Raw genomic sequence first — 21213 nt, 5'->3', positions numbered from 1 at the left:
TTTTATATTAAAAATGCAAAAAATACAAGAATCCTGAAGAAAGAAGTCACTCAAACTCAGCACCTAAACAACCATTAAATTTCAATACACATACACTAGTAAGTCATTTTTCTTCTACATTTAAATATCATTTTTATAGAAATGGGATATTACCACCCATTGTTTTATAATCTGCCTTTTCATTTAATATAGCAATCATTTTCCATACACAAAAGGAATAATCTCCTTAACTTTTTCTGAAAACATACTCTTACCACAATCTTGAGCACAATTTGTTAGATCCATTTTCCTATAATTATATGGCAACTCCCATTGTACAAATACTCTGGCGGAATGTGTATTATTAACATAATTCCTGTTTTTCTAATAAGTGACATTATATTTACACTATTCAGTCATATTAAGGAAGCCACTTATATTTTAGCATCGTTTTTGCCCTCTTCCTCCTACACTATTACTAAGCTTAAGAACAGTTGAAAACTGTTATCTGTCTTCTATTCACGGTTGTTATTAACTCCAAATTCTCCTGAAACATGATAGCTCTAAGAAACCAATCACTGTTGGAGGCTGGTGTCTTGGAAAACATAGATTACAAAGTTCTTGGTATTATGGATTATAATTTCACTTTTCCCAGTTAATTAAAAATGTCAGCATTTAATAAATTTTCTTTTAATGACAGCTGACAACTATACTAGGAAGAGTGCATATTTAGCCTGAGTCTTTATTCAGCCGGGTCTTTACACTGAAAACACATTTATCAGTTACACTCAGTATGCATCTAACCCACCTGCCACACCCGCACAAAAGAGAACTTAGCTCTTCATTTATCTTCTCCCATAGTAACCTTGTGGTAAATGCCGAACCAACACCTAGCTGGATAGAAGGGCAGAACAAACCATGACATAAAAAGATGATTAAGTACTATGTTCTATCCCCAAAATTTATCACTGTGAAGACTTTGCCAAAAAATACATGAAAAAGTGCCACTGTCAGATAAAATGCAAAATATCGAAAACTGAACATCTCTCCCCGAATTTCCCCCAATTTCCACATTCAAACTGCCTGATTTCTAATCACTCTTATTACACAGGCTCCGAGGATAGACATCTTGGGAGTGACATTTGCTTCTGAACTTTCTCTTCTCTTCTCTCTTCTCCTTCAAGCAGCCTCAGTCCAGCCCCTAACCGCCATGTCTGCCTTGGCAATATTACTCAGGCTTTTTTCTCTCCTTCAAATGCCTGCTGCTGCCCCTAATTCCAGCCCTGATCCCTCATTCAGGTATTGCTACAGGAGCCTTCTACAGAGGTTCTCCTCTATAAAATACGGCCACGTTGTTTTTCCGGGCTTAACTGCCCCAAAAGCTATTTCATCGTGTCATTCTTCAGTTCTAATACCTAAATGACTCCCTATTATCCTCAAAAACAACCTCAGATTCCCCACCTAGTTTTCAGAGCTCTTCTTAGAAGAGCCCAACCACCCATCCCCTCACCTACCTCCCCTCCAGCAACCCTCAGTCTGTTGCCTATAGTTAAGGGTCTCCCATGATGTGCTCCCTGTTTTTGTCAGGAAGGCACTTGAAGTGATGAGCACTGGGTGTTGTATGCAACTGATGAATCACTGGATTCTACCTCTGAAACTAATAATACAGTGTATGTTAATTAAATTGAATTTAAATTTTAAAATTAAAAAAAAATAAAGAACCCAGAAACTGCTTTTGCAAACTGATTTACTGCAGTTCCTACAAGCCCAGGCTCTTCACTGTCCTGAACACTTCCCACAGAAAACCCTCCTTGTCTATACTTTTCTTTCCATCTGCCAAGGCCAAGTTCAAATACAATCTTCTCTAGGAATCTCTCACCTAGTCCAGCCTACTCATATCTTTCCCTTCTCTGAACACCAACTTAAATTTCTGAAATGGACTTAAAATTTTACTCCATAATTCTGGGTATAAAAAATGTCAGATTGAACCAGACTTTAGGCCCCCACTCCAGAGACTGGGTGAGAAACTGACTCTTAGTTCTGTTAGGTAAATCTGTCTTACTCTCTGAGGAACAAGAGGGCTAATGAGCTCAGTCCAACACAGACCCTACCCTGAAACTCTGTGTCCAAGTCAGTGGGTCCACTTGCAGCCCAAGCCCAGAACACAAGGTGTCCTTCACCTCAGCTTGCAAGGCCACAGCTCCTAAGGCTCTAAAACCCTATGCAACTCTATCAGGTGTCCTGTCACCTCTCATGGGGAGTTCCATGGAAATAGGACACTGGTCCTTGATACCGTTGAGACCTACCAAAAACCATGGCTTTCTCTTTGGGGAAGTTCCTTCCTAATCTTACCTTTTCTCCCAGCCCCCAGCACTCTCTAAAGCTTTAGAACCCTTCTCAGTCACAGAGAATCAGCTCTCAGCTGAACCGCACTTCGTTTAAGTCTGTATTACAGCACACGTCCTAGTTCATGTTGTGTTCTAGAGAGGCAGTACCATACACTGTTAAGAACACAAGCCTCAGGAGCAAACAGGAATGAAGTACTGTACTTGCACTTCCTGTCCACCACTGGGTGACCTCAACAAGGTATTTAACTGCCCAAAGTCTAAGTTTACTTATCTGAAAAATCCTCTCAGGAATGGCACGAGGATTAAAACAGGCCATAAGAGTAGTCCTATTAGGAATGACTTACATTTATATAGCACTCTGTGCCAAGCACTATTTTAAATGCTTTACATATATTAACTCGTTTAATCCTCACAACACGTTATGGATAAGTAAACAGGAACAGAGGGAGTAAGTGGTCCAAAATCAAATAGGTAATAAGCAGCAAAGACAGGAATTACACCCAAGAAATTTGTCTCAGAGTCTACACTCTTTATTGCCTCTTATAAGCATTGAATAAATGGTAGCTATTACTGCTATTAATAGAATTACTTGATTCTTAATATACCTCCTTATACAAACTGTAAGCTACCTGAAGACAGCAAACATATGGACTTATCCATAATAGTCATTAAAGAGCTGGCTCTGAAAGTTCACTGCATGGGTTAGAAGCCTGCCTCCATTACACACTAGCTGTCTCTAAAACCTTCAACAAATGGCTTAATCATTTAGCATGGTTGAAAGAATTAAGTGATTCCCTACTTAGAAAGTACTTAGAAAACTGAAAGGCGGGTAGCTACTATAAGGACATATGAATACATCTCATTATTTGATATGAGATGTGATGTCCTTATCTGTCTTTCCATGATCTGGAACTGTGCCAGAGTTCCCAAAAAATACTTACTAACCAACTCCCCTGCATTGCTGTTCATGAACTTATAGAAAGGCTACACCTTCATAATAATAGTATAATACTTTTATTGAACATGTACTATGCGTCAGGGACTATTTTCGGATTTTTTTATGTTTAATCATTTACTCCTCAATGTGATAAATACTATTACCATCTTCACCTTTTGTATGAAGAAACCAAGCCACAGAAAGTTTAAGTAATTCATCTAATGCCGCATTATCACACAGCCTATATATGACAGTCTATATACTTAACTACTTATCCTTTCTTCCTCTTTAGTAACTTTTATCATATTTCCCCGTATATTTTGTAGAATTCAGTATACATGAAAAGGCACCAAAAGCATTTGCTGGTTGAAACTTTTTCATTAGAAATAGCATGAAAAACAGACATTTCAAATACTTAAAAAATACTTTATCTAAAAAGTCATCTAAAACTTAAAAGCCGAAGTTTCTCTTAATATCAAATAGACTTCAACTTTGAAAATGAGTACATCAGTGAAGCTGAATCACAAAGATGAGGTCCGAGTTTTCCAGCTGTGAATGACTCAAAGGACTCAGACGTACTTCACATACTGAACATCCTATTCTGATAGACACATAGCACAGAAATGAATCCTCTAAAAGAAGACATAGCCCAGAGATCTATTACAAAATCTAACCCCAAAATAAAGACTATCAATGCTTTAGGAGGTAAACTTTTTCTTTCAACTCCCTTCGATTTTGGAAACAGTTTACAAAAACAATTCAGGCCTCCTACAAACATCTTTCCATTAAGGGCAACAATTACAAACTAAAGAACTTCTCCAGGATAAATACAGGCTCATCCAAGTAAAACAATCTAAGTTTCATAGATTTAACAGTTATTTTTCTGCAATTAAAAGGCCTCACAGGAAACAAACCAGTTGAACTAGTCTGGTCCTAGAGCCAGTTAAGAGTGGATTTTCATAGCCTTGGGAAAGTCTAGGTTTACAGGGCAAACCCTGCAGGGCTGAGCTCATTGTGGAGACATGTTTCTTTTCATTGGCAAAAAGGGAAAGGAAATGAGCCATGCCCTAAAAAAAAATACCATCAGAGACATTCCACCCGATACTTGATAAGGACTGGGAAGGCTGCCATCAACTCATGGCTAGAAGGAGGAGAATTTGGATCAGAAAGAAGCTGACCAGGAGAAACCGTGTTAGGTATGGGAAAGATTTGTCAAACTACAAATTTTTTAACAAGGGAATCATTTAAACCAGTGGCTTCCAAGTTTTTCTTCTATGACCCACAGTGAGAAACATACACATTATATCATAACAATTATACAGACGCACACATACATATATCTGAAACACAAATATACAAAAACACATGTAACTGACAAGTACAATGTAACCTACCCTTACTAGGCACAAAGCATCATGAAGTTTTCAATTCTATTCTACTCCCTGTTCTAAACACACTGGTTAAGATCCACTAGATGAAAAACAGTGATTTAAACTCTGATCAACGCAGGAGAATCTGAGGGTGTGTTTTAAAGTAGCCTTTATTTCTCCCTCAGAGCCCCACCGCCAACTTACGAAAGCTTCAGTGGAGCACCTGCTCTTGGGACAAGTAATGAATGGGTTCTTGAGCACTTGGGAAAAGGCCATTTAAGGCTGTCTCCTCCATGTCTGGTCATTCCTCACTGTGCTGGCTCCCCTCTTTCTACTCAAATGCTGGGCTTCCCCCACAGCTCTAGGTTTGGTCTTTTTCTTACTACTCTGAGTGATCAGATTTCCACAGCTTCAAATTACTCATAAATCCCATTCCCTAGGCTTCAGTTCTCAATACTTGTCTACCTCTTACACATTTCCAAATTCTCCCACACATTTCAAACTCATCAGGCCTAAAATTATATTGTACCTACAGTCTCTCTTCTCTAAGTCCTCACCCAAATCTATTTCTCTTCCAGTTTTCCTCATCTTAAAGAAAAGCACTCCTTTCCATCCTTCACCCAAGCCACAAATCTGTGGGTCATCGTTTGCAATCCCTTTTCTTTTACCTCTACATTCAATGAGTTTCCAACTCTACCTTCTTAATATTCAGTGGTATGCAGGTAAATGTTTAACCATCAGCTCTCCAGGCTAAAAAAATTTTAAAAAATTTAAAAAGTCCAAACTTGCAGTAATTGTCTATGTCTGTGACATAAATACCCCAACCATTGCCAATTTCAAGCCACCAATGTGAGGTCACTGAACATGGAGTTTGGAAGAGATGTGCACAAATGGCTCCAGCACACCACTGTCTATTCCTCAGAACTATTTCTCACCTCCATACCTACTGCTACTGACATCATTCAGGATTTCATCTTCTCTCTCCTCAATCTACATGATAGAATCTTCATGAATTTCCTTGGCCACACAAACTTATAAACCACCCCCACCCATTTGACATAAAAGCCAAGTATCATCACCTGCTTAAGCCCCTTCATTGCCCACTCGTTATCTTCACATATAAGGCTCTTGATTATTTGGTCTCTACTGACCCTTGAGCTTCATCTCTTGCCACACAACCACCTAGAACCTCTACTCCAATCATACAAACATTCATGGTATTCCCAAACATAGGATACTGCTCTATACCTCCACACCTCTGCTTATTCTATTCCTACTCCCTGGGACAACCTTCCCTAATCTGTTCACTGAGCCCAGCTCTTTTAAGATTCAGCTCAAACCTTTTCTCCAGGAAGCTTTTCCTCAACTCCTTAGGTAGACTTGATGTCACCCACTTTTACGCCTCCGGTACATGCTAGAACCTCTAACTCTCTTTATTGAATTTCTTTTCATATTCATCTCCTCCCACTAGACAGGAGCTTCTTGAAGGCAAGAACTAGATCTTACTCGTGTGATATACCAAGCAGGTAGTATGGTGACAGAATACAGTGAATACTCAAGAAACTATTATTATCCCAGCAACTAACACTCTAAGACCAGTATGCAGTAACTGCTCAAATATCTATTGAATGAAAACATCAGTATGTTCCTGCCATCTACCCAAGGCCATAGGACAGCTAAGATACTCCACCTATACCTTCTAGATTATTAGCTTATACTGCCACAGTCAAAGAATTTGCACCATAATTTTTCTTTAAGCCTATCGCCTCTGTGTTAGTTTCCTAGGGCTGCAACAAAGGACTACCTTACTTCAACAAAAGAAATCTATTTCCTCAGTTCTAGAGAAGTTGGAGATCAAGTCATCCCCAGGGTTATTTCCTTCTAAGACCCCTCTCCTTGGTCTGTAGAGGTCTTCATGGTCACATGGCATTCTCCTGCTATGTGTATTTGTGTCCAAATTTTCTCCTCTTAGATCAGCCACATTGGATCAGGGCCCACCCTAATGATCTCATTTTAACTTAAGTGCCTCCTTAAAGACCTTATCTCCAAATACAGTCACATTCTGAGGCAGTGGAGATTAGGACTTCAACACATGGATTTTAGGGGGGCACAATTCAGTCAGTAACAGCCTTCTGCTAAACTATGAGCTCCTCAAAAGGCAGAAGCTACGGCTTAGTCTTCTTTCTTAGTATCCAATGGGCCTAATGGAGTACCTGGAACACAGAAGATTCTCAATAAATTATTTGCGGGAGACAACTTCCCAGAAGTATAGTCCAAATATGGATTGTTGTCCTTTCCAAATCCGGGGGCCAGCACCAGGAAGAATGTGGCTTTTACTCTTTCCCTTAAAGAAAGCTTGATGCAGCCTGCCTGGCTCAGTCAGTAGAACATGAGACTCTTGATCTCAGAGTTGTAAGTTCAAGTCCCATGTTGGGTGTAGAGAGTCCTTAAAATCTTAAAGTTTGATGCTATCACAATCTCTAGAGAGTCCATTACCAAACTGCCATTTACACAGCACCCAATGCCAAACAGAAAAAAAATTCCGTAAGACCAGACACCCAAAGCCAATTGACAATACCCTGCCTCCCTCCAGATCCATTCTGATATACCCAGACTGACAGTATAACATATAGGTAGAGTCAAATTCAAAGTCAAGAGAAAACCAACACAATCCACTGAACAAGGTATAATAGCTTAGGAGAAATGGCAAAATGGACATCTGCTACTTTTTTCCTACCCAAAAGGAAACTTCTCCCTCACTGTTCTGCATGATTTTGGTGGGCCTATTAACCATATAGCCTGCCTCCCCACTATCAAGATGGGACTTGACCTAATCAGTTTCCTCTGCTCTACCAGGAATTTGAATCCCGAGTGAAGTAACATGAAGACAGGAAATAACTGGAGGGAGTTAATCAGGCCAGGGCCATGAAAGGCGCCTGGTTCATACGTCCTTCAAATGGCCCTCATTCCTGACCTTCCCAAGGCATGACTGACACAGTCTTTGTTTCTGAGACCTACTTGATAGTCTACAAAAAATGCCTTTCATTAAGCTAGAAAGGGTTTATTCTATAGGTCTCAAAGAATCTTGGCACATATAATAGCCCCTGGAAGTGGGATGTGACTGGTGGTGGATCTAATACATGAAAATGGGAGCAGGCTGTAAATATTCCCCTAACCATAGCTGAAAGTTGTGTTCATCACCCTTGTTATACCACTGCAAAGCAATCAACTACACTTCTTCTTGCATTTTAGGACACAATCCACATGACTCCCCAGGCTAAATCTTTAGGGAAGTTTGTAAGGAAATGTCAAAATAGTAGAGTGTATGGCTATTTCAACTGCTTTTGGTAAAATCCTAGAAATGACTTCACTTCAGCCTGGGTGGCCTAACTGATCACAGAGACCAGAACATTCTGCCCCACCTACACTGGCCCTTTTCGACTGTAGGAATCCAAGACAACAACATCAGATAATCATGAAGGACTAGGAATTTGAATCAATTCATCAATAATAATGCTAGAAGACGCAGGAAGGAAGGAAACCACAAAAAATAAGATCAGAAACAAGAGAACTGGGGGAAGCTAGATCCCTCAAGTACCTCCTGATGTATACTCCCCTTCCAAGAAAAGTGCCAAGCGCTGGAATGAAGTCAAAGGATGAGGAAAAAAACTAGCACTACCTTTATCCCAAGGCAAAAAGCAGCAAAATTGAGGGCAAAAGTATGGGCAGGGCAGCAAGGCCTACTTCTGAGAGAGAAATCCCCAAGCTATGGCCCAAAGTCAAGTACCAACCCAGAGTGGGAAATACATACAGTCCAGCAGATTTAAGTTGGGTTGAGTTAAGCTGCCATAGGAACTTTGGAAGATAAACACCTATCATTGCTCCAAAATCGATTTCCATATATCCTAACCCACAGCACCACCAGAATTTGGGATGCTAAAATAATACACCCCCAGCAGGAAAATCCTACCTAGTGTCCTTCTCAAATGTGTACGTGGAATTCCTAATGAGGCAACAAAGAGCAGGTTCAATAGTAGCCAGGCACATAAGGCAGTGCAGCACACCAACCACCTACATGTGTGTCTCAGGTACTGAAGGAAAAAACTCTAATCACGGAGCAGTAATAGCTAAATACAATGATCTCTGTAACACCCAAGACTAATACCAACCAAGCATCCAAGTTAAAAGGAATCAGCAACTTTCTATAAATATACAGGGAACCACAAGATTTAGATGCAGACGATAGGTAAAAATAGAAAAAAGATTAACTCTGAAAAATAGATTACGTGGTAGAGATAAAGGTGGAAAAAAATTATACTCCTTCAGTTGTACTAAGAGAATGACTGATTTACAAAGTGTCTAAATTAAATAAAAATATCTCAAACTGCTTACACACTAATGGTTTATGATACCCAAGGAGTTGGTTAGCAAACAAAGCCACTTCAAAAGGAGCACTAGATAGAAATCTGAAAGCTGCCCACCTTCTTCTGTGACCAGCGAGCTCAGAATCTGGGTCATACTCCACGCAGAATCACAGTATCTATAGTACTGTTTCCTAAATGAATGGTCCCCCCAGAAGCAGCACTGGCATAAGGCATTCTTCCTCCCCTCACCCCTGCCACCCAGTGTTTTCTTCTGGGGTTTTTTTAAATTTTAATTCCAGTATAGTTAACATACAGTGTTATATGAGCTTCAGGTGTGCAATATAGGGATTCAACAATTCTATACACAGCTCAATGCAAGGCACTCTTTTCTTACGTCTTCTATGGAACTCTTTCTCCCACAAGTCATACAATCTACACTGTATTTCTATTAAATGGCACAGAATCGCTTGGAAGCAGAGAAGAATTTCCATTTCCATATGGCTAGGATCTTTCGCTTATGTGCTAAGGGAGGGAAAATATAATTCCCCAGATCTATTGCATTCTCCCATCATTTTTATGAACTGCCCTGAGAAAACCGCCATTAGAGACAAACTATAAGGAATATTTATATACTGTGAGCAAAAGAACGAACATAAGTTGGGTGGGGTCACAGATGAGTAAGGGCAACCTAGAATGATTCTGCTGAAAATATTTCAACACTGATGAACACTAGGCCGTCATTTGGCTTATTAAAATAGTGCTGGGTAGTGAGAGGGAAGCTGGCACATTTTCCTGTAGATGAGATGGCCCTGGGGGGTTTGAACAGTTGGGACACAGCTGCCATGGCTAAAACCAAGCAAGTACAGATGTCACACCAAAGTGGAAGTAATTTCATACCATCCCATGCTGCCAATTCAAAATGCCAATGGAGGAAAAGTATTGAAGGAAGTCTTTAAAATAGACTAGATAACTATTTTAAATACCAATTCTGTGTGTAACTGAAGTTTTTGCTGTTGAGGTCCATGAACAACAGTTATTACAGCTTAGAGAGCTCAATCAAGAATTTTATTGCTCAGCAAGATAAATGTAATACAATGTACTCTTCTTGGAGTTTGGAACAGCCACAGAGTCACTAGACATTAGACTTTGTATCTCCAAAGGTCTTTCAGAAATTGTCCTTTTAAACAACTTTCTTCTTGAATAGTAGTATCCCTTGTCAGTAGTGCTATCATTCTCTACATCCTTAATGCATACACTTAATGGTATCACATGGCATGACATCTTAGTACTCACTACGCTTATAGAAAGACAAGCCATGAAAGGGAACACTTCACACACATACACATCCACACCCAACTTACCAAATCCCTTCTTCGGTTCTACTAACTTCAAGGTAAAGGGTTCATCTTTTTTTAATTCCTTTAATTTTTTTGCAACGTCATAGTGACGCCACCCAATGATACTTTCTCCATTTACGGATTCGATATGATCCCCCACACAGATTGTTTTAACTGAGTCAATTAGGCTACCATCTTTAATTCTCTGAAAGAAAGAAAATTGAGGATAACACATAATACAAATAGAACTACATAACATTTTTCAGGCTCCTGAGACATTATATATATTGACATATTAACAATGCAGCTTAATGCTCAAAGATGAAAGACCAAGCAACAAAGGACAACCATCTTACCTCATTCAGAATTATGCTCCATCAGTCATCAACACCTCCTCTGAGAAATTTCTGACATCCCCTGGGATACTCCCCCAAGAACAGTCAGGGTGTCACTCTCATGCTTCTATAGATTTTGCTACATATTCTAAGCTCTAAACTGAGCACTTCACATTTGCCATCTCATTTAATTTTAACAACCTTTATGAGAGTCTCATGTCATAAATCAGAAAAATTGAAGCTTGGGAAGATCAAGTAATTTGCCAGTTCAGCATACTATAGTGCAATTGTTCATTTACTTCTCAATCTCCATTACTGAACTGTAATATCCTTGGAGACAGAGATGGTGTTATTCACCATTACATGCTCTGTGTCTAGCACAGTACTACACAAAAAAGTTCCTCCAAAAATGGTTGTTGAATCATTTCAAAATGAAACCCATTACATAAGAATAGAGCTGAAGATTTTTTTTTCCTGGCAACGTTTTTTAAACCTTAGTTACAAATGTAATGATTCAAGAATTGGTACAACCTCTGCTAAGAACATTGATAACTAATAAGACACAGGTGTGGTTACCATTTAGGAAGCCAGTAAGTGATTTTATACTATCATTTTTCATTTATATATTTTAGGTCAGGAGAACTTAGGACCCACAGGAAAACTTCATATTGGTCTTTCTTAAATCTATTTTACTTCTACACAATAAGTCTATAGTGCATAGCCTCAAAAGGAGACCTAAGAGTCCCTAAGATAGTACTAAGATTTTATGGAAGGATTTTAGAGATAAGAGGCCCAGAAAACCCTGCACAGTTAACAGCCCTGCAAAGTTCAATTCTTCCACAATAGTGAGGAACAGGGCAAAAGAAAAGCCACCGTCTGCCTCAGGAGTCACAAATCCTTCATGGGGGTGGATAGGATAGAAATATTAGGGACTACTATATGTATAATAAAAGCATGTGCATTCCCCACTCTTACCAGGTGGAAAAATAACATCTTTTGAATCAGCAGGGTGACCACTGCATCTGAGAGTTAAGAGGAGAACTGATCTCATGTACCCCAGCATCTCCATAATATCATCAGAAGAAAGAAAATTGTACAAGACTACTCTGGGAAGGTTGGACTTTTTTAAGTTTTATTACTATGTATCAGAACTCACAATAGGTTTCTTTTTTACCCCCAAATTTTAAGAACATTCCTATTTTCATTATAATAGTAACTATTAATATGCTTTACGCAAACAAAATAATGCCAATTCAGAGCTCACTATCATTACAAAAAGTGAAATATTTTTTAAAATGAGAAATTTCACAATCTGACGTATTGTTTTATTAGGAGTCGATACTAGCATTATAAGTTAACAGAATTAAGAGTTACTAAGATCACAGAAAAATAAGCAAGATTTAAAGGAAAACTAGAGTCTAAAGAAACAAAAAAAAACTATTTAATATCCTGTCATCTACCCATTCTTAAGCCATTCAAGAATGTGAAAATCTATATATAACTTTCACTTTCTTGATTTTTATTCTAATTTATCTCTTAATATCTTCTGACCGTATTTTTTTCCTTTGATCAATGACACCATATAAGTTTCAGTGTACCATCACATATTTTTAAGACTTATCACAATTTTATTAAAAATAATTATATAAAATTAATTAAATGAAAAATTTTACAAGGCACATGGCTCAGTCAGAAGAGCATGCAACTTTTGATCTTGCAGTCATGGGTTCAAGCCCCGTGTGGAGCATAAGGATTAAATAAATAAAACTTTTAAAAATGGAAAACTTTACAGATACATATAAATCTTACCAGTAAATTAAAGGTCAGGGTAACAAAAATCTAGGTTGTCCTGGACCTGTGAGTAGCCACAGAGGTCACTAGAAAAGTGTCCAGACAGAAGGAGGAAAGGCAGTTACCGAAAGTCAGAGCAAGTAGCAAGGCTAGAATCCAGGCGGGCAAGTCAAAGCACGGGTAATAGTCAGAGGCAGCAGATATGGATCTGGGATGAAGAGATGGGAAAATCTGTGTAAGAAACTTGAAGAGCACCATAAGGGCAATCAAATACAGAAGCAAAGGGCATGCCTAGGTGGCTCAGTTGGTTAAATATCTTGCTCTTGGTTTCGGCTCAGGTCATGATCTCAGGGCTGTGGGATCGAGCCCCACGCTGGGCTCTGCACTCAGTGCAGAGTCTGCTTCAGATTCTCTCCCCCTCACTCTCCACGTATGCATGCTCTCTCACGTAAATAAAATCTTAAAAAAAAAAAAGATATAGAAGCAAAGGAGAAGACACTGATTATATATGTTGTGGGTTACCTAAGCCTTAGCCTCTTAAGTCATAGAATAAAAAATGAGGTAGCCATTGAGACAAGTTTCTGGATGATAATCATAACATGACACAGATTAATATTGCTAAAAGTACTACTCAAACACAAAGAACTGGAAAAGAAAAAGGTATTCATTCTACGCTTATATTTACTGAGTCACTTATTATCATTCTCTATGACAGAACTTTGTCTCATCTGGCTTTAGAGCTTGATATTGCAAAGTGCAGAGAAGACAAATACTTTTTAAAAGATGAGATTCACAACATTATTAAACTCAGAGGTTCCCAAACATTTTAGACCATTATTATAGTATTTTCCATTATTTCATTGCATATACTTACAGAACTCTGTCTGCTCATCACAGGTATCAGCAGAACTCAAGGGCAACATCCCACCCTACTCAAAGCTAAGGCATCAGATTCAAAGTTGTTTGAGCTGCATGCCCTACTGCCATGGTCTGCAACTCTGAGATCTGTGCTGCTGATCCACCCAACACTGTCCTCAAACCTCATTCATAATGAAGTAACACTCATAACAACCGTAAATAGTTAATTCATTTAACCTTCAAAGCAAGCCTCATTCCATTAACAGAGAAGAATATCAAGGTACAGTGATTACACGGCTTGATTAAAAGAACACAACAAACAACAGAATTGGGGTTCAAAGAGAGGTGGTACCAACAGCCTACATGACCCTGAATTACAACAAGGCCTAAAACATTTACCACCTGTCCCTTTATATAAATGTTTGCCAACTCATCTTAAACTGCTCTAGGAATTTCCGGTTTTGTTAAAAGTATACTCTGAATTTTCTGATTAGGTTATTTATATACTCTGGTTCTGGGAAAATGGACTTGTAAAATCTAAAATCACAAATATTTAAATCCATTGTCTTTTCACCTGAAAAGTTTTATCTGTGAGAACCATGCAGTACTGTCTTTTAATTCAATTTTTTTTTAATCATATATATATTTTTTAGATTTCACATAGAAGATAGATCTTACAGTATGGGTGTTTCTCTGACATTTCACTTAGCATAACGCCCTTAAGATCCATCCATATTGCCACAAATGGGAAGATTTCATTCTGTTATACAGCTAATATTCCATCGTGCATATGCACGCACACACATGCACGCTCACACGTCTTTATCCATTCATCAGTGGATGGGCACTTAGGTTGCTTCCACATCTTGAGAATTGTAAATAATGCTGCAATGAACACTGTACACAAATGCATGGTGCATTTGTCTTTATGATTTTATTTGGGAGAGAGAGTGTGCGCAGAGGGAGAGGGACAAGCAGACTCTGCACAAAGCAGAGAGCCAAGTGTCAGGCTCTATCCCACCACCCTGAGATCATGACCTGAGCCAAAATCAAGAGTTGGATGTTTAACCGACTGAGCCACCCAGGTATCCTTGGTTCATTTATCTTTCTGAATTAGCATTTTCATTTTCCTCATATAAATACCCAGAAGTAGAATTGCTGAATTTCACGGTAATTCTAGTTTTAATTTTTTGAGGAAACGCCATATTGTTTTCCGTACACCAATTTACATTCCCACCAACAGTGCACAAGGGTTCCCTTTTCTCCACATCCTCACCAACACTTGTTATTTCTAGTCCTTTTGAGAATAGCCATTCTAACAGGTGCAAGGTGGTATCTCACTGTGGTTTTGATTTGCATTTCCCTGATGATTAATGACAAAACATCTTTTCATGTACCTGTTAGCCATCTGTAGGTCTTCTTTGATTCAGATCTTCTGCCCATTTTTTTTAATCTGACTGTATTTTAGTTAGATAGTCCCACTTTTTATTTTTCCTTCTGTTGCTTCTGTTTTCAGGTTCAAAAATCATCACCAAAACCTATGTCAAAGAGCTTACTGCCTAGCTTTTCTCCTAGTTTTGTGGTTTCAGGTTTTAATTCAAGTCTTTAATACATTCTATATTAATTTTTGTGTATGGTGTGAGAGAATGATCCAGCTTCATTCTTTTGCATGTGGCTATCCAATTTTCCCATTATTGGATATCCCATATTTACCACACCATTAATTAAAGAGTATCCAAAAAAAGTAAATAAAAAAGAGTATTCCCTCCCCCATTGTATATTCTTGGCTCCTTTATTATAAATTGGCCATATATGCAGGAGTTTATTTCTGGGCTCTCTATTCTGCCCCATTGATCAAGGTTTGTTTTTATGCTAATACTACACTGTTTTAGTTACCAAAGCTTTGTAATATACCTTGAAATCAGGGAATGTGCTGCCTTCAGCTTTGTTCTTTCTTAACCTTACTTGGTTATTCAGGGTCTTCCATGGTTGGTTCCACATGAATTTTAAGACTATTCTATTTGTTTGAAAAGTGTCATTGGAATTTTGATAGGGTTTGCACTGACTCTGTAATATTACTTTGAGTAGTATGGACATTTTAACTATTAATTCTTCCAAACCATGAGCATGGAATAGCTTTTCATTTATTTGGCTTCAATTTCTTACATTAACATCTTGTAGTTTTCAATAGGATATTCTCCTCCTTGGTCAAATTTGTTCCTCAGTACTTTACTCTTCTGATGCAACTGTAGATGGAACTGTTTTTTCTGATAGTTCATTATTAGCATATAGAAATGTTAGATTTTAGCATATCAATTTTACTGAATTTATTAGTTCTAATAGTTTTCTGGATAAAGTGTTGAGTTTTCTGTATATATTGTCTTCAAACAGTGACCATTTTACTTCTTTTTTTTTTTTTTAAGATTTTATTTATTTATTTGACAGAGATAGAGACAGCCAGCGAGAGAGGGAACACAAGGGGGGAGTGGGAGAGGAAGAAGCAGGCTCACAGCGAAGGAGCCTGATGTGGGGCTCGATCCCATAACGCCGGGATCACGCCCTGAGCCGAAGGCAGACGCTTAACCACTGTGCCACCCAGGCGCCCCCATTTTACTTCTTCCTCTCCAACTTGCATAGCTTTTATTTCTTTTTCTTGCCTAATTGCTCGGGCTAGAACCTTCAATACGGTGTTGAATAGAAGTGGCAAGGGTGGGCATCCTTGCCTTGTTCCTGATCTTAATGGTGAAAAGCTGAAAGCTTTTCCTCTAAGTATGATGTTAGCTGTGGGCTTGTCCTATAGGACACTTACTACATTGAGGTATGTTCCCTCTTACCCACTTTGTTGAGAGTTTTTACCATAAACAAATGCTGAATTCTATCAAATGTTTTTTCTGCATCTGAGAAATCATAATTTTTATCCTTCACTTTGTTAATGTGGTATAACACATTGATTTGTGGATGTTGAACCATCCCTGGAATAAACCCCACCTGGTCATGAGGTATGATCTTTTTAATGTATTGCTGAATATGATTGCTAATGTTTTATTGAGGATTTTTGCATTTATGTTATTATGAATACTGGCTCTTGTGGGCACTCTTGTCTGGTTTTGGTATACAGGTAACACTGGCTTCATAAAATGAGCTTGGAAGAGTGCATTCTTCTAATTTTTGGAAGAATTTGAGGATTAGTATTAATTCTTCTCTTTGAATGTTTGGTTGAATTTGCCAGTGAAGCCATCTGGTCCTAAACTTTTGTTGTTGGGAAGTTTTTCATTACTATCAAGGAGATTAAATTCATCTGTTCAGATTTTTTTATTTCATCATCAGTCTTGGTGGGTTGTAGGTTTCTAGGAATTTACCCATGCCTTATATGTTGTCCAGTATGTTAGGTCTAACTGTTCACAGTAGTCTCTTATGATCCTCTGCATTTCGGTGGTATCCAGTGTAACATCTATCTCACTTCTGGTTTTGAGTCCTTTTTGGTGAATCTAGCTAAAGGTCTGTCAAATGTTTTTTTCTAAGAACCAACTCTTAGTTTCACTGATCTTCTCTATGGTCTTTTTAGTCTGTTTTTCTTTTGGGGAGGGTGCAGAGGGAGAGAGAGGTTCCCAAGCAGTACTCCCCTCCCCACCGACATGGGGTTTGATCTCACAACCCTGCGATCACGACGTGAACCAACATCAACAGTCAGATGCTTACCGACTGAGCCACCCAGGCACCCCCTGTATATTCCCAGTCTCTATTTTTGGCCTTTGTTATTTCCTTCCTTCTACTAACTTTGGGTTCATTTGTTCTTTTTCTACTTCCTTGAGGTATGAAGTTAGGTTGAGACTTGTTTCTTGAGGTAGGCATTTATCTCTATGACCTTCCCTCTTAAAACTGCTTTTTGGGGGCACCTGGGTGGCTCAGCTGAGCAATGGACTCTTGATTTTGACAAAGGCCTGGTCTCGAGGTCATGAGTTCAAGCCCTGTGTTGGGCTCCATGCTGGGCATGGAGCCTCCTTTAAAAAAAACAGAGAGGTGGAGAGAGAAGAGCATGGAACCCAGGATACCTGGGTGGCTCAGTGGGTTAAGCATCAGCCTTTAGCTCAGGTCATGATCCCAGGGTCCTGATAATCAAGCCCCATGTCAGGCTCTCTGCTCAATGGGGAGTCTGTTTCTCCCTCTCCCTCTGACCCTCCGCCCGGCTTGTGCTCTTGCTCACTCACACTCTCTCAAAAAAAATCTGGGGAGGGGAGGCATGGAGCCCAACAAAGGGCTCAATCTCAGGACCCTGAGATCACAACCTGAGCCAAAATCAAGAATCAGATGCCCAACTGACTGTGCCACCCAGGCGCCCCAGGCCTGTGTACTTTTATAGCCCAAGCTCCTACGCATCACACTGCCCTGCCTCCCTAACCATGGAATCCTTCCTCCTTACCCTTGTCTGAATCTGTACCACACTGTCCTACTCTAACCTACTAACTTCTAGCCACTACTGCAAGGATATCAAGTACTCACTTCAGCAGCACACATACTAAAATTGGAACCATACAGAAAAGATTAACACAGGTCCTGAACAAGAATGACATACAAACTCTTGGAATGTTTCATTTTTTTCTGCTTATCTTGGCAAAAATAAACACTGAAAGGGTGAGCCAAAAATTAATGAAAATGATCACTTATAAGGAGTGGGAGAAATGAGTAATGGGATAGAGGACTAGGAGAAAGAGTGACAGATCTCTGAATGTCTTTTAATATAGTTTTAACTTTTGAATCATGTTAATATTTTATGTATTCAGAAAAAATTAAAACAAGGATGAGGGGGGAAACTCAAACTCAATTCAAAAAGAAGCAAATGGATTCAACAGTATTTCAAATAAATAATAATCACCTAGTGGGGAAAGGGTCAGGAAAGAACCTATTCCAAGTAACCTCTGAATAGAATACTTTGTTTATATATATACATTTAGCTTAAAGAGGATATTAGGCAACTGATAAAATAATTTTGTCCATACTATAGTTTTATCAATATTAGATTTTCTGAATTTCACAACTGTACTACAGTTATATAGAGAAAAACCCTGTGCTTAGTAACTACATTCTGAAATAGTAAGAGTTAATGGGCATAATACACACAATCTACTTTTTCAAATAGTTCAGAAAAATTATATGTATTTGTATTTATATATGTGTGTGTGTGTGTGAGAGAAAGAGAGAGAGAGAGAACAAAATAGCAAATGTGGCAAATGGTAAAAATTAGAGAAATGGGTAAAGGGTATTCTGGAAGTCCTCTGTATTATTACAATCTTTCAGTAAGTTTTAAATTAACCCCCCTCAATTTTTACAAAGTCTTATTAACCATGTACACAGCAGGATATTCATTTCTCTAAGTTGAATTATATGTCAGCAGTTGGCTTATGCTCCACTTCCTCTTTGCCATCATGTTCTCTCTCCACAGGACCAGCAATGAATACGGAAGCAGGCACATGTTCAAGGAGGCATTAAAAAAATAAAGAACACAAGCTCTGAACATCAGAGGTTAAGATCTAAAAAATCCACACGTGCTTGCAAAACTTCTAAGCCCTTCCCTGCTGACATTAGAAAGGCATTGCTGCATGTGCCTCATGTCCTGAGCTTCCCCCAGATAATCCCACATGACTTTCCCAACTCACGATTTTCCATTTGATCACCCACTCAACCTTCAGCACAGTCATATCTTTTGCAGAGCTAAAAATAGCCATTCTATCAAATGGGAAGTTAAATAAAGTACTATTTACAGTTAAGAAGATAGCTTCCCTAAGACTTTTTTTTTTTTTAATGATGACAATGCATCAGCAAAGATTTGGACAAAATAAAAACATGAAACATGTTCTGTTTATGAAATTTACAACTAATTCTTCATGAAGTAGATAGGAATGTCAGCTCTGGAGTCAGATCTCTTGAATTCAAATCCTGAATTTTTCAGCTACGTAACTTTGAAGCAAGCTACTTAACCTCCCTGATCCTGTTTCTACATCTTTAAAATAGAGGTTAATAATACTGCCTACCCACAGGTGAATCTCCCAGATATCATGTTGAACTAAAGAAGCCAGAAACAATAGAGTACATGATTCTACTCAATGAAACTCAAGAACAAGCAAAACTATGGTGATAGCGGTCAGAATAGTGGCTACCTTTGTGGGGGAAGCAGGTTGAGAAGAGTTACAAGAGAGATTTCTGGGTGGTAGAAATTAAGTTTCCCTTGATCTGGGTGGTAGTTACACAGGTATGAGTACAATAAGCTATACATTAAAAATTTGTTGTCATCAACAAGAAAAAACCGTATCAAATTGAATTGTGAGGATTGGTGAGAAAGGTATGTAAAGTACCTAGTACATAAGCATTCAATGTAAGTCAGCTGTTACACAATTACTTAATACAAGTGTTTAAGAGATGGGTCTGGGCACTTGGGTGGCTCAGTCAGTTAAGTACCTGCCTTCAGCTCAGGTCATGACCCCAGGGTCCTGGGATCAGGCTCCCTGCTCAGCGGGNGGTAGTTACACAGGTATGAGTACAATAAGCTATACATTAAAAATTTGTTGTCATCAACAAGAAAAAACCGTATCAAATTGAATTGTGAGGATTGGTGAGAAAGGTATGTAAAGTACCTAGTACATAAGCATTCAATGTAAGTCAGCTGTTACACAATTACTTAATACAAGTGTTTAAGAGATGGGTCTGGGCACTTGGGTGGCTCAGTCAGTTAAGTACCTGCCTTCAGCTCAGGTCATGACCCCAGGGTCCTGGGAAAAAAAGAGAGAGAGAGAGAGAGATGAGCCTACTTTTCTTTTTACCACTCCTTAGTTCTTAGTTTTTCATACTATTTCAAACTTCCTTCTCTCATCTTTGAAGCTCTATATTGCTCTCTTTTTATCTAAATAAAAGAATTATATAGTTTAGAAAATGTTGGAAAACATTTTTTTAAGAAGTAAATAAGTTGTCAAAAATGTGTACACTTGGGGTGCCTGGCTGGCTCAGTTGGTAGAGCATGTAACTCTTGATCTCAGGGTTGTGAGTTCAAGCCCCACACTGGGCAGAGATTACTTTTTTAAAAATTATACACACACACACACACACACACACACACACACACACACACACTTACTTGGAAAAAACCCTAAAAATCAATGGAAATCAATATGGAAGTCATCAGATATTAATGAGCTACAGACCTACAACAGCTCATATGGATGACTGGGCACAAGGGCCATGCTTTCCTTTTCAGTAAGCTCTAAATTCTAGAGGAAGTTTAAACTGAAAGAAAAAATACAAGGAAAGGGTAAACAAAACATGAGGTCTTTGAAACACTTTTTAAATGAAACCTTATCAAACCATCCCTGCTAAGCCAGCTTTCAATCTGAAGATTTCTTTGACCTCGTAGATTTTCTTAAATATTACCCTCAGTTAGGTCACATAGTTATTTTTTAAGACTTACCTTTATAAAAGCATAGCCAGTACCATTATCTGTAATGGTGAGACCAAGTGAATCCTCAGATTTATACACATTCACTTCTTTTTGGATCCCTTTCACATGGGCAAATATGAAATCTTCAAGACCTACATGTGATCCTAAGAGTCTTTCCATATCAACTTTAGGTGTGTTTAAAGTACAATATAAGATCTGTAAGAAAGAAAGAAATATATTAGCTCAGTTTCCATTAGGAAACATTCTGGTCATTAGTTTATTTAATATTTGAGCGAAATAGTCCTCAATTTATGATCTAAGAAATTACATCTTTAACCTCAGGTAATATATATTGAGTAGTTCCTATAGGCAAGGCTGTGTACTAAACAATTTACAGCTACGATCTCATTTAATCCTCACAATGACTTCATAAACACATTATCACCTGCAAATTATAGATGAGGAATT

General features: G+C 38.5%; 1 protein-coding gene and 1 non-coding gene across 2 annotated transcripts in view; one reads left to right on the top strand and one right to left on the bottom strand.

Annotated features, from left to right (window-relative positions):
• GIPC2 (GIPC PDZ domain containing family member 2) overlaps positions 1–21213 on the bottom strand; it is a 73955-nt gene that overhangs the window by 26946 nt on the left and 25796 nt on the right. Inside the window, exons 2-3 of the mRNA XM_002922319.4 lie at positions 20776–20961; positions 10360–10540 (exon numbers count right to left, since the gene is read on the bottom strand). Of these exons, the coding sequence (XP_002922365.2) occupies positions 10360–10540; positions 20776–20961 (367 nt within the window). The remainder of the gene's footprint in view (positions 1–10359; positions 10541–20775; positions 20962–21213) is intronic.
• LOC117801235 lies at positions 17812–17918 on the top strand. Its single transcript, XR_004623763.1, has one exon. It is a non-coding gene; the product is annotated as a U6 spliceosomal RNA (small nuclear RNA).

The sequence above is a fragment of the Ailuropoda melanoleuca genome, chromosome 2 (genome assembly GCF_002007445.2).
Source record: "Ailuropoda melanoleuca isolate Jingjing chromosome 2, ASM200744v2, whole genome shotgun sequence".
Taxonomy (NCBI): Eukaryota; Metazoa; Chordata; class Mammalia; order Carnivora; family Ursidae; genus Ailuropoda; species Ailuropoda melanoleuca.
The sequence above is the reverse complement of the archived record's forward strand: the minus strand, read 5'-3'. Positions and strand labels throughout refer to the sequence as shown.